Source organism: Poecilia mexicana, unplaced genomic scaffold, assembly GCF_051168715.1.
Source record: "Poecilia mexicana isolate PSO_F unplaced genomic scaffold, ASM5116871v1 scaffold_16, whole genome shotgun sequence".
Lineage (NCBI taxonomy): Eukaryota > Metazoa > Chordata > Actinopteri > Cyprinodontiformes > Poeciliidae > Poecilia > Poecilia mexicana.
The window spans coordinates 10,450,228-10,463,730 of record NW_028263385.1 but is presented as its reverse complement, the minus strand read 5'-3'; the positions used below and the strand labels follow the sequence as shown (position 1 = coordinate 10,463,730).

Sequence of the window (13,503 nt, the reverse complement as noted above, 5' to 3'; positions counted from 1 at the left end):
CACAAGTCATTCCACACATGAATATACAATTACACATGCAAGCATATAGCCTTCAGTACCACGCTCCATCCATACAGGCAAGCCAAACCTAATTTACATTTGCAAAAACACAAAAGAGCCATAAAATCTCACCATGAAGCATCTCCTCAAGCTTTTGTTTCTTCCGTTCCACCGCCGTTTTCCCACGCACACAAACCCAACCTTTGTTTCTATCTGTTGACAGCATGACACTTTGGGAAACACACTCTCACTCACTCTGTGTTGTAAACAATCTTACTATGGTGATAGAAAATTTATCTCCTGGCTCCTTTATGTTTATTCCCTAACATTTTTTTTTTTTTCATTTTAAGCATCTACGCTGCCTTACAAAAGTATTCAAATGTTTTTCACATTTTGTCACAATGCAACTAAAAACAGCAGTGTATAATTTTAGTTAGCGCAGATGTGGAATTGAAGCAACATGATAGATTTGAAGCAGATGAAATGTGTGTGGTCTGGATTTGTATTTATGCCCCTTACATTAATACCTTCTATGTAGTGACGTTTTGGGTATGTCTCTACCTCTGTCCCGGCTCCAAGTCTTTCTTGCCCTCCAACGGGTATTCTTCCATAATTACCCTGTGATTCGCTCCACTTCCCCATCAACTCTAAAGGCTCCAGTACTCATACTAGGCATTATACTGTCATTTTGTTTGTCCCAATGTCAAGGAATAGCTTGTGTTAAGAAATCATAAGTTGTTCTTTAGTACCAGTAGCAGTACTTCTTATTATGCTTTTTAAGAACCTTTTGATTACTGATGCAAGATGCCCATTATAATATGAAACCCTCTCTCATTATTCTGTGTAATCAAATAATGATTCCTCAAAAACCCATGTCTAATTTAAAACCCAGAGTTCTCATCTTCTTAGATGTGCATTGCCATTACTTCTGGCTTTCATCTTTAGCAGGTTCTCATCTGCCATGCTGAACGTGTCGCTGACTTCTACTTAACAAACCTTGAGGTGCTTCTTAACACTTCAGCGCGGCAGCTTTATTTCATAAAGTCACCATTTATTAAACCTCAAGGCTAGGTCCCAGCTAAAGCCTATTGAGATATTGAGGTCATCTTATGGGAAGAAGGAATAAAAGATTATCAAAGATTGACCGAGCACATGAGCCAGCATATTCAGCGTCCTGTTTTGCTTCAGCAAAGTTGGAATAAAGAGTGCCACCTGTCCTACAGGGGGAGCTACCGTTTTTTGGCATACAACATCACACCCATCTTATGAATGTTTTGTCTCTAATTGTTTGCAGTCCAATGAATTTTAGCACAGAATTTATGCCAACTATTTAAATCTTTTCACTTTTTTTTTTGCCTGACTAAGACACTCAGAGATGCCAACTTTGTTTTTCCACTTCAGCTAATGTCTTCCAGGATGTGTTTGTTCTTGTGAGAGTTGGTGATACAGTATATGTTTGTGCTTCCCCGTGCGTGTGCTCCAGTTCTGTGTGTGTATTGGTAGGCAGGATGAGCATCCCTTCTGTTACCGTTGCTGTCCCTTCATTTCACGCTCCGGCAGCTCCGCGTGAATCCTCTTCCCTTGGCTCATTATCAGTGCTGTTCAATGAACGCACATCCCACCAGAATGCTGGGTAAAACCAAATTATTATTCAAGTACGGGGGTCAGTGCAGACGTTACGGCTCTCTTTTTGTTTTGTGTAGCTATTACTTTTCCTTCAGAAGTAAGTGAGCAGGATGCAGGACACATCGGTACTGCAGATTACTTGCTGAGGTATTGAATCTTGAAGCACCTGAGCTGAGATTGATGAGCAGCCGCGGAGCGTCTGGTGTCATTATTGGATGCTCATTGCACTCTTCTCTCATTTCTCTTGGCAGGGTCCGATGTGCTCGGAGCAGAATTCGGCCACCTGCCGGACAATATTACAGTGTTGGAAGGCGAAAGCGTCACTTTGAGGTAACTCCTGATCCTACACCTGCACCAACTGATTACATAAAAAAAACATGCTTGCCCTTCTACCGCCTGTCATGCATCTTTAATTGCCAAGTCTGTGTCTCATAACTTCGATTAAAATTCCTAAAATGTAAAAAAAAAAAAAAAAAAAAAAAAAAGCTCTGTCTGTGTGGCTAATTGAATAGTATTAAAATTTTAAATTCAAGTGCCAACTTGATTTATAGGCAACACTAAAGTGCAAAGATGTGCTGAATGGCTTGAAATAAATGCATCTTACACCTCCTGTAAGATGCATTTATCATACTAGTTGGATAGACTATCCACCCTCCACCTCCACCCTCAGATCACCGACTTGCTCTTCAGCATTTTTTTATTTTTTATTTTTTTGGTTTGAACACTAGTCATCTACATTCTTAAATCTGTCAGACACTATCTTTTTTCATGCAGCAGCTAAGGCTAATGTAAGAAATTAGAGTTGATTCCCTTCTTGGCTTTGACTTGTATCTGATCAGTCTCTCCTCCCTGCTTCTTTTATTTAAGAAACATTTTAACATATGGTCTCTGGAGTGGATCTCGGGAACATTTATTAAGCATTTCTGTTATCACACTTCTACTCAGATCATCAGTTTTATCTGCAATCCATTCAGAACACAGCAACCAGAATTCTCTCCAAGTTTAATAAATGCACTCAAATCACTTCAGATTTTACTATCTTCACTGGGTCCCAGAGGATTAAAACACCTGGATCTCACCCACAGGGCCCTAACCCCCTAACCCTTACCCTATATCTGGCCAGGCTCATAATAATATATGTTGTTTGTTTTAACCACAAACAGAGCTAGTTGTTTCTTTTTGTGCCAAGTCTTGGATATCCTGGTTTTTCCTCTGATTAGATTAAAAACCAAAGTGAGGCTGAGCCTTTCAGTCTGCGCTAAGCTGGGGAACAGTTTGACCCTGAAACCACAATCTTATACTGTGCTATGCACAGTTATTCTCTGTACTTTTGCAGATTCACTCACCATGACATGCCAAATGCTCAGAGCGACTCATAGTGCAATTCTGATCTACTTCTTAACTAGGCAAGCTTATATTTATTTGACCACTTGGGGATGCTGATAGACTATGAGCTTTCATCTCCAGCTTATAAAGTCTTCCAAGGAAACAAAAGAAGATTGTGACAAGACAAATGTAATTTCTCTTACCAGTGGAACACAACAATATTCAGTACAAGCAAGTTGACATGACAGGACTTAACACTCCACATAATTTTATTTCCACATGTTTAATGCATTTAAGACTTGTTTTTAGGTATGCCAACATGCATAGCAAGCAAGATGAAAAAAATATGACAGCAGCTTCACCATCCTGATCACGGCCAAATTCAATTTGTGAGAATAACTTACAGTGCAAGATGCACTCATCTTGCACTGTGTAATATTTGTACCTTAGGGAAGATTTCATAAAATGCCAATAGTCATTTCATCAAAAAACTATTTTCTCATCTCTGGATACCTTTTCCTTAAATAAATAGTTGGATTTTTGTTTTAGTGTGATACGATGCTACTGCCATAACAAATAATTTATTTTAGAGTGTTTGGCCCATCTTTTTCAGAGGAGTCAATAAATTTGTCCTTGTCCACGGATGGGTGAACAGCCTCTCTGTCCAAGCCACACCTATCTTACTGTGCGTGATAAAGTAGAAATCACAGCTTTCCCTGACTTCCAACTGAGGGGAGGAAAAGAGCCAACTTGCTTTTTTTCCCCTGGCTGTGACCTGGCTTGGCAGTACACTCAGCAATACCAAAAAGACCTCAGTCAACATTACTTAAATCACCTTTGAGTCTTCACATCTCTAACAAATATGAACAAATTTGTCTTTTAGCACCAGGCTTTTTCCCTTGAAAGAAGAGTCGACCTTACTTGAAAATCAAACATGTTGTTGTGAAGCCAAGTACAATTCTGTCAATATTTGTCAGCATCAGCAAGTCTCCACCAAAGTTGGAAATCAAAGAAGCAAGATCTATATTGTCATCAGGACATGAAGCCTGAAGCTGCTTTATTGATGTTGTGAAGTCAAATACATGAGGTTTATTTTAAGCGAAAGCCAAACTTAGGCAACAAAATCTGCTGTCAGTGTGACTTCTTTCTCTTTCGTTCTAAGTTATTCTTATGTTTTCAATGACTTTATTATCACGCGTAAACTACATTTCCAGAGTTGATGACTGCGACATGGATTAATCAGCGCAACTTGTAATGAAAACATATCTGCTTGGTTATGGTCTGTGTTGGTCAGTGCATAGCTGTTAAACAAAGGACTTAACTGCTTTATTTTCATGCAAATTGCTTATGCCCAAGTGGCACAAATACTTGTGTTATGCCTAAGACAATGCTGTTGTGTTGGCTTTGATGCGGCCCATTAAGATGAGGCTCAGTTGATGTTATTATGGTGCTCATTTCCTCTGGGCATGCAGTCTCATTGCAACAGCATCAGTGCAGAAGTGATTAATTTTAAAAATAGATTATTAGACGATGTGTGTACATAGATAATGCATTTTTATGGAGGGATTTATCACTAGATTGTCTCTCCATTTAAACCCACAAGCTACAAACAGTGCACTAATCTTTATGAGTAGGATAAGAACGCTGTGCTTTTAGGTCTCATGTCGACCTGAACATCAGATCAGTGCCTTGCAGTCTGTTTGTTGTGCTCTGGTTGTTACGCATTGTGTCACTGCTTGTAAGTTGGCGAGTGATCTACCTCAGAGATATTTATCCAGGTCATATCAATTAAACATGAGGACTTCAGAATGCTGGTTTCTTACTAGTTGAAGCTGGTTAAGGACATCTAGTGGCCAAGCTAAGCACTGGATGTCAAAGCTTTGGCATTTGTGTCAGGCTGCGCACAACAACACAAAAGCAAATTACAGAGCTCCAGCAAAAAGTGCCATATTACTTCTCATTGTTTGACAGATTTTTCAATTTATTGCTGTTAACTTTAATTTAGGGAGGAAACCTACTTTATTGAATTGTAGACCAAATAGGTTTTCTAAGTTTGCTTCCCGACAAAACAAATTACTAAGCCGTGAATAATGTTATACAGCCTCTTCTCATGCAATGTGTTGCTCACAAGCTGTTTTCTGACATATGACTGATCTTAGACAGCCGAATGTGTTATCACTCCGATCCCTTTTCTCCAGGAATGCAGCATAAAACGTTTGAGTGCATTGCGGAATAGCTAAAGACAAATTAAAGAACAAAGGTTGCAAAAAAAAAAAAAAAAAATTAGCTAGACAAAGCAATGCTGATTCAGCAGATAGGGTCATTGAATAGTTTGATGGGAATGATAATGAGGTAAATGATGTGCTGTTGCCTTTGCAGTCACAGCATTTTTTTCTTAAATGAACAGAGAGCGCTCGCTCATTCTCATCGAAACAGCAGCAACAGAAGGGTTATTTTTAGAAGAATGGAGGTCGGGTTCTTCTGTAATGCTAAAAAGTTTTGCAGAAAGCTGTCCAAGCATGCAGTATAAACACAATCTGTTTCATGCAGCTCCTGACATTTTTCTCGTGTCACAACTGCAAACTTTTAATGTATTCTAGCGTTGCTTTATGTAATAGACCAACACAAAGTTGAACACAATCGTGAAGTGGGAAGAAACTATATTTTTTGTAATAAAACTCGTGAAGACCTCATGGAGCACTGTTTGATCTGTTTAATGCATTTTCTGCACATAGAAAGACTGCAGCTCAACTCACTTATTACCAGAGAAGTAATTGTGGCACGCTGCAGAGAGCTGCACCTCAGGTGGGACCATCTGTGGACAGGATAACTTATTTTTTTATGCACTCCAAAACTCTGGGCTTTATAGATGAATGATGAGAAGAAAACCAGTGATGAAAGAGGCCACATTATGATCATGATGCTTGCAGATGCTTACAGGAACAGCAAACCTGGTCACAGATATGGGGGGTAAATATTAGGCAGTCTTAAAAGATAACATGTTAAATGGAGTTAAAGTCCAGGCCTAAGTTCAATTGGCAATCTGTGCCCAGACTTGAAAGTTGACATTCATACATTTCCTCCTGTTATTCTGACTGAAGTTGAATTATTTTGCAAAGGACAAACAAAAAAAAAACAAACAAAAAAAACAGTCTCTATTAATAGGTGTGATAAATATACCCAAAGAAGACGTGTAGCTTCAACTGCAGTAAAAGTTAAAATACCAAGTATTGGCTCAGGTGTGCTGCATGTATATGCACATTACACATACTGTATTTTTGCTGTTGAAGATTTAGAAAAGCATGTGTTCTTAAACTAACACTTAATAACCATGCTTGTCTATCGAGTACAATTCCAATGTAATACATATTAATACATAGTTCATATTTGAGGCTTGTTGTTTTAATGTGAAAAAACACGTAGATTGTCATTTGGTATATATTCTTCTGCAAGTCATGTTTTATTTACTCAATTCAAATTAGAATGGTCAAATAGCTCAAATATTGTTTTATATATAAAAAAGCAACCTATATATACAATATATTTGTTTATCCTCTGAAACTTTGACTATGTACAGCATGTTTAGCAAGAAAGGTAATCATTTTGCTGCTAGATGTTATGTTTTGAAGTGAAAATCCTGCCACTTATAAATCACACTATGCTGTCTAACAGATGTCGGATCGACGAGGAGGTGACCCACAAAGCTTGGCTGAACCGCTCAAACATCCTTTTCACGGGGACAGATAAGTGGTCCCTGGACAAGAGAGTGACGCTGGTCAACACCAGCAACAGGGAGTTCTCCATCCTCATCGACAAGGTGCAAGTAACAGACGAGGGACCGTACACCTGCACCTTTCAGGCCAACAACAAACCCCGCATCACCCACGTCTACCTCATAGTCCAAGGTCAGCAGCTGAGATGTGACAACTGAATTTTAATGTGTGGCAGTTAAATGCAATGAATGATTAATTGACTGATGCATCCGGAGTCTGCATTTTTATATGTGTGCTGCAATTTTAGACATTAGCTATGCAAATATAGTGCAGAAGAAAAGTTTATCATACACTCATTATTAGCAAGAACGTGATTAATGTCTGACTCTTAAGAATGCATTTGAAATGATCTTTGTTTCAAGATGGAATTCATTTATTACAGATTTTTTCTATTATTTGAAAACGTGTGAAATAAAGTCAAGATATACACATACCATTAGTATCTGATCAAATGTCCCTCAGCAAGTTACCGACAAACAACTCAGCATTTATGACCAGACTTATCAGCAATCGTAAAGTTTTTTTTAAACCAGTTGGTTTACACGTTTTAGTAGGGTTGAAGTCTGCATCATTGTAGAAGTTAATTGTTAGCCTGCTTTATCTATCCTAAAACCTGTTTTGATGAGTGTTTGGGATTCATGTTTTCAGCATCTTGGCAATGAGCGAAAGTTAAGTTGAAGAATTCAGACGTGGCCATCTTTCTTCATTATGTCAACTACTTCCACCGTTATAAATGACATCTAAACCAGCACACAGTACAATAAACTGCCCTCATGCTTGACAGATGACACAGTATTTGTAAGTTTGAAATCCCAAGCTTTACTTCTTAAAGTCAGTCAGTGTACACTGCTGAGTGTAAAGGAAACACACGATTGGTTTTTAGATGGAAAACTGCTTTAAGCTTCCTGATCTTTATCTCAACCTTATTGAAAATCTTCAAACTGCATGTGAAAGTCAGGTCAGGATGAGAAAAATAAGCTTTCTGATAATATTATTCAAATGTCCTGCCAGAAATATGTCAGAAGTTTGCTAATAGCTTCAAAAAGTGTGTGGTCAAGCTCCAGCCTGGTAAGGAATGTTTAACAAAAATTAGATGTATTGATTTATTCATTTAAGCTTGTACGTAATATTTTGTAATCAGTATTTCAAATGTATCTGAATTATTATAAAAATTCATGCCAAAGGAAGTATTTCAACTAAACTAAACTAGAAATGGTATTATTGATAGAGATTGCTATGATACAAATATTTAGGTTATAATTACAGCATAGCAGGTGACAGGGAACCTGAAGGCGTCCTGCAGAAGAACTTAAATACATTTCTTATTTCATTTCCAGAGCCTGCTAAATTTCCATTAACCGTAAACAGAATTTTGGGCATGCCACGAATGAATGAGCATCTGTGTTGAGTAGATTAAATGCACAGGAGGCAGTCCAACTGTCTGACTAAATACAGTGACTGTCAACGTAGGCTCATGACTGAGGCTCACTCATCACGTCAGCAACTCAGTGTAGTGAAACTGACTGATCTTGAGTGACACAAAATATTGATGCAGGACTGCTGGGAGTCCCTCACACCCCCTATTTACAGTTTATGGTCTGGTAAATTCCTATGTTCATATAATAGTTATACATTACCAGCAGAATAAAACTACTGATAGCTGTATTAGTTACATTTTGCTTAAATATAAATGATAAGGGTTGGTCACAGGTGAATATAAGCCACTTTACTAACACATTTAAAAGCAGCTATGTCTGCAGGATCTGAAAGCTGGCAAGGATGACTGTCTATGTTCAGTTCCAAGTTGCCTCCAATTGAAGTCAGAGCTTGGTGGTACACAAAATAATTATACCCCCGAGCAGTAGCATCACTGCAATCTGTGCTTTATCTCTGCAAGCTTTCCACTCCAGAAAGACATAACATGAAAATCCTCAGTTGATGCTACAAATTTCTGAGCCAAGCTCATTAAAAATAATGATACGTGGTCATTTAAATTCAAGGTCCATCATGATATCAGACTAAGAACATATGTAGTGCACCAGTACTTTGAGTTTAGGGTCATTATGTTAAAGGAATACAAGAAAAAAAAATCCTCCAACAAGTGAGTAACCTAATAGATGTTCTTTCCAGCTAAGGATGAAATGAGATCAAGTGTTAGAAGGAGAGCATTTTAATGTTCATTCGCAGGAGCTTAAAGATCTATTGCATTTTAAGTAGATGGTCGACCATATTGTTGCACAGTTCAGTAAGCACCCAGGCTCAGATCATTAATCAGCTGATTGCCTGTCTGTCTGAAACGCAAAAGACCTTAACACCTTAATAAACTGCAAGGCCAAACCTTATCAATAATTTATGAGAGTGAAAGGTGATTTTGAGGTCGGCTTTTAATGGTGAAATCTTGTTTTTTTCAGTGCCAGCAAGAATCGTAAACATCTCAAAAAGCGTGTCAGTGAATGAGGGAGAGAATGTAAACCTTTATTGTCTGGCAGTCGGCCGGCCAGAGCCCACGGTCACATGGAAGGACCAGAAATGTAAGCTACTGATTCTTGTTTTCTTGTTGTCACTTCCAGATATCTTATGTTAACACCCTTGCCTTTATCTCCCAGTCTATACTCTCATCCCTGTCCATATTCTGCCAGCTGAAGTCTATCCATGCTTTCTTTTCCAACCTGCAGGCTTATCAGCATTCAGCTTGCGTCCATCTCTTTATCCTTTGTCCCTGTGTCATCTCTCTTAAATCTAACTGCTTATTCTGTCCCCTGCCTAAATCATTTTGCGTTTCTCCTAATGTTTTGTCCTGAATACCCGCACATTACACCTAATTATTCCCACTGCACCACCTGTAATTGTCGACATCTGTCTTCATCCGCCCTTGCAGCCTGCACCGCACTGGCCGCACGGCTACTTTGGGCTTCAAATCTGACCATTTTTGCTTCTGGATGTGTTTGAATTCATAATTCTTGATATCATGTGTGCAGTTTTTGTAGCGTACAAGCTCACATCTTTGTTGTTATCAGTTCAGACTGAGACAAAACAATCTTTGCGTTGCCTCTGGAACGTGTCAAGTGTAAAGACGTTACAGCTCTAATTGTAAGCACTGATTTTATAGCATCATATATAAAGACGAAAATGAAAGGATCTGTTTCTGTACTCCGGCTTCCTCCTACAGTATAAAAACATGACTGTTAGGTTTAATGTTCCTCGGTTTTAAGCTGTACGAAATTGAAATATTAAGCTTAGAGTGATATCTGATTCTGGTATTGACGTATAACAAGAGGATTCTGATTTGAACATGTGACGTATTTAATGGACACAATGTTTTCTATGTATCTCTTAGTCATTCAGCTCACCTAGGCGTACAAATTGCTATCTCTTTAGTGTTTTGAAGAGCTCTAGCATTTAAACTATACATCCAATTGATCCCACTCGTTAAGAAGAATGTCTGTTTTTAATCTGTACCATTTTTATTATGTCATTTTCTGCTGTTTTACATTTTTGTGCTACTTTATGTATTGCACTTTGTTCGACAACACTAAGGCAAACCATATTTGATATTAGTTTTATTGCATTATGTTTCCAGCAGTGTTCACCCTCACACTGTCTACTGCTGGATGATGTTTTGCTTTAAAAGTTGTTTTGTAGATAATAAGCAGCAGCAGGATAGTAATAACAAATAGGTCAGTGTGAACAACTACTGAAACATACAGTAATTATACTGCAGGGCAAATATATTCACAAACAACTGTAATGGTGTATGTAGAGTCAGCTATAGGCTTGCTCAAAGGTCGGATCCCCCTCCTCTCCTGTGTTCCTACCTGTGTTTGCCCTTCTTCGCACAAGTATTGTTTGTGATGCTGCACAGTAGAGTACAGTACCTCGGGCAGGGACAAGCCCAGTGGAGATCATACACACCCACAGAAACACAGAAGTAAACAGGAGAAAAGGAAGGCACGCATGAGTGCACACCTGCAACAAACACACACAGACACAACTCCGCATCACAAACTCTGTGCGGTTGTCCTCACTTGAAAGCCTACAGCATTTCTCCTCTGTCAGCAGTAATCCTCCCTCTCCAGCCGCCCCCATCATCTCGTCCTCCCTCCCTTCCTCTACCCCCTCATAACCCCTCAGCGAGCAGAGAATGAGATAGCGCCCACATTGCTATTCCATGGGAGTTTCTACAACCAAGCCATCAGTTGTAGGAGACCAGGGGTTGGTGTAGATAGGGGATGGGGGGGTTGTTGAGCCCAAAGAAACAGCAAGAAGCTGCTAGCCATCTGTCCCCATTACTCAGAGACTGCAGAGAAAAACTGCAGGGAGGGCATTCTGGAGAAGAACCTAAGTTGGATGGAGCGTGTGTGTGTGTGTGTGCGTGTGTGTTGATGTGTGAATTTACACCAGGAGGCTGTGGATTAGGAGGAGCCGGAGGACCTCAGAGGTCACAGGCACCTGCTTAAAGTCCCTGAAACCTTCAGAGTGTGTCTGCAGTTTCCTGAGATCGTACCTGCATGCTGCAGTGAGACTGTGCTGCACCATTATTTTCAGGTGCCGCCTTCTTTATCTTAACCGAAACACAGATGTGATCTTTGACTTACCCAAACATGAGCTCCATCATTTACCCACACAGCAAAAAACTTGGCGTTTTGTCAAATAGAGCCTCGGATACAATCCTTTAAAATAGAAAGACTTAACTTGAACATGCTGCATGTCAAGGAAGGTGGTGGGAGGATGAGACATGAGCTTCTAAATCAAACTAAAATGTAAATAATCAATTTCTTTAAAAAAAAAAGATTCTTTTCAGAGTTTAAAGGCAGAAGAACCAAAGACACACCATCAGTTAATGAGTCACTCCGCCAGCTATGGTTGTATCCAGTTTATTAATAAGTATTTCACAATTTCGGATTATTTTTAAGCTTCATATTCATAGTGAATAGCATTTTGTTATGTTAAAAACTAACTTCAATGATGCCTATAAAGAGGACAGTGGTATTACATTAAATGCCTTGGGTGCTATTCTAGTGCAGAGAAAAAGCAGGAACAGCAGAGGTCAGATCTGGATAAGGCAAACTTTTTTTGCAGATTTATTTCATTTTATTTTATTTTTTCAAAAATAGTTAAAAAGAACCAAAGTTCCCTTTTTCATCACAAAAGATATTTCAGAAGATTTTTGCCAGGGGGCTAGCTTTCATTCATCTACACCAACTTGAATTGTCTTTGAGAAGCTACCAAAAGAAAAATCTTCCTTCTAAATCAAGTATGTGAATTTCAAAGTTCATATGCAAATGTGGTGAAATATTGACAAGAAAAGCAGCCAAGAAATCTCAAGGAAGCACAAAAAGCTCATAGACATAAGAGACTTTTTTACACTTAAAATGAATTCAACTCTTTCATGCAAGAATGGCAGGAGTGGGATACAGTAATCATCAACGAGTTGTGGTTCTTCCCTGAACTGGGCCTCATATAACCTGTGTAAAACAGATCAGCATATACCAGCCTCTCTGTTCATGGCAGCAGATGTGGGACACGTGTATTGCTCTTTACTTTGGCACAGTGTTGGTGTTAATGTCTGACCCTTTTTTATATTTTACTTTATCACTGGTACTTACACACTTGTTTGTTTGTCTTGAGTTATAAAACCCGTCATGGTTTCCACTAGTAACCTTAGTACGTCAGTGCACTTTGAACTGCGGGTAATTACCTCAGGCAAAATCTTGTTTACTGTTCATAGAAGGATTTGTGATAAAACACAAAATGTTTTGACAGGCCAAAGGTGTCACTGCTTGTACTGGACAGCCAAACAAGTGCAGATTAATACTGGAGATATTTTTGTTGGAGTTAAGATCAGTGGAAAAATGGCTATTGGCATTTTGTTTTATTGTTGGCGTCTCCTGGGACTGACTCCGTCTGCATGACAAAATATGTAAAGCTTAATATAAATGGGTTTTTTTTTTTGTTATCATGATAGCAGTTAGACACTTAATGCTGTGTCCTTTTATTGCAAATTTGCAAAAATTTTACTGTATTTTAATTTTGTTTTTTTCTGAAAAAAATAAAAACTGTGTATGTACTCTCTTGTCCTAAAAGGAGGCTCATCCGGGTTGCCTGTTTGCTTCATCTGCTTTCTCTCATTTATATTATTTTATATTAATCGTTATTTATGATTATTGTTGTTATAGACTCCAATTAGCAGCACCTGTTTCCTCAGTTTTACATAAATCTCTTCTGAGTTTCTATAACTGGATATGAATACCGTTTTCTGAATCTAAATTTGAATTAAAATGTGGTGACAACACATACTAGGATTTATAGGTCCGATGCACAAATGATAAATGATTTACAGTCATAGAAGTGTTTTACCAAAACTTCCAAACAAGAGTTATGACTTTGTAAAACTTTGTTTTTATCAAGGGAATAAATTGCCTCCCGCTTGGTCTCAGCACACTATTTTTCAATTTTAATACATAATGTACCAAAAATCTTCTACAGCAAGTTTTTCATAAGTGAACTCTGCAAAGGTGCAGACCGAGACTGCTTCCCTCTCACTTTTGTTAGAGCAATTATTTTCAGCTGAGACAATGATGTATCTTGATTACTGTTCCCCTAATCAATCTAAGTGATGAATTTCAGCTCTCAGTTTATTACAGTGATAATGATAAATGTTCTCAAAATGCAGTTAAAGTCCCCAAATCAGTCTGCAGAACGCTAATCAACAAGTCAGTTTACCAATCCTTACCTAATTTAATTTATTTGATGAAATTATTAGTAAAAACATGTTCCT

The 13,503-nt window shown here is 38.4% G+C and overlaps 1 protein-coding gene across 1 annotated transcript in view; it reads left to right on the top strand.

Moving 5' to 3' along the window:
• Positions 1 to 13,503, top strand: part of iglon5 (IgLON family member 5) — a 145,860-nt gene that overhangs the window by 112,459 nt on the left and 19,898 nt on the right. Inside the window, exons 2-4 of the mRNA XM_014984832.2 lie at positions 1,878 to 1,956; positions 6,625 to 6,857; positions 9,137 to 9,256. Of these exons, the coding sequence (XP_014840318.1) occupies positions 1,878 to 1,956; positions 6,625 to 6,857; positions 9,137 to 9,256 (432 nt within the window). The remainder of the gene's footprint in view (positions 1 to 1,877; positions 1,957 to 6,624; positions 6,858 to 9,136; positions 9,257 to 13,503) is intronic.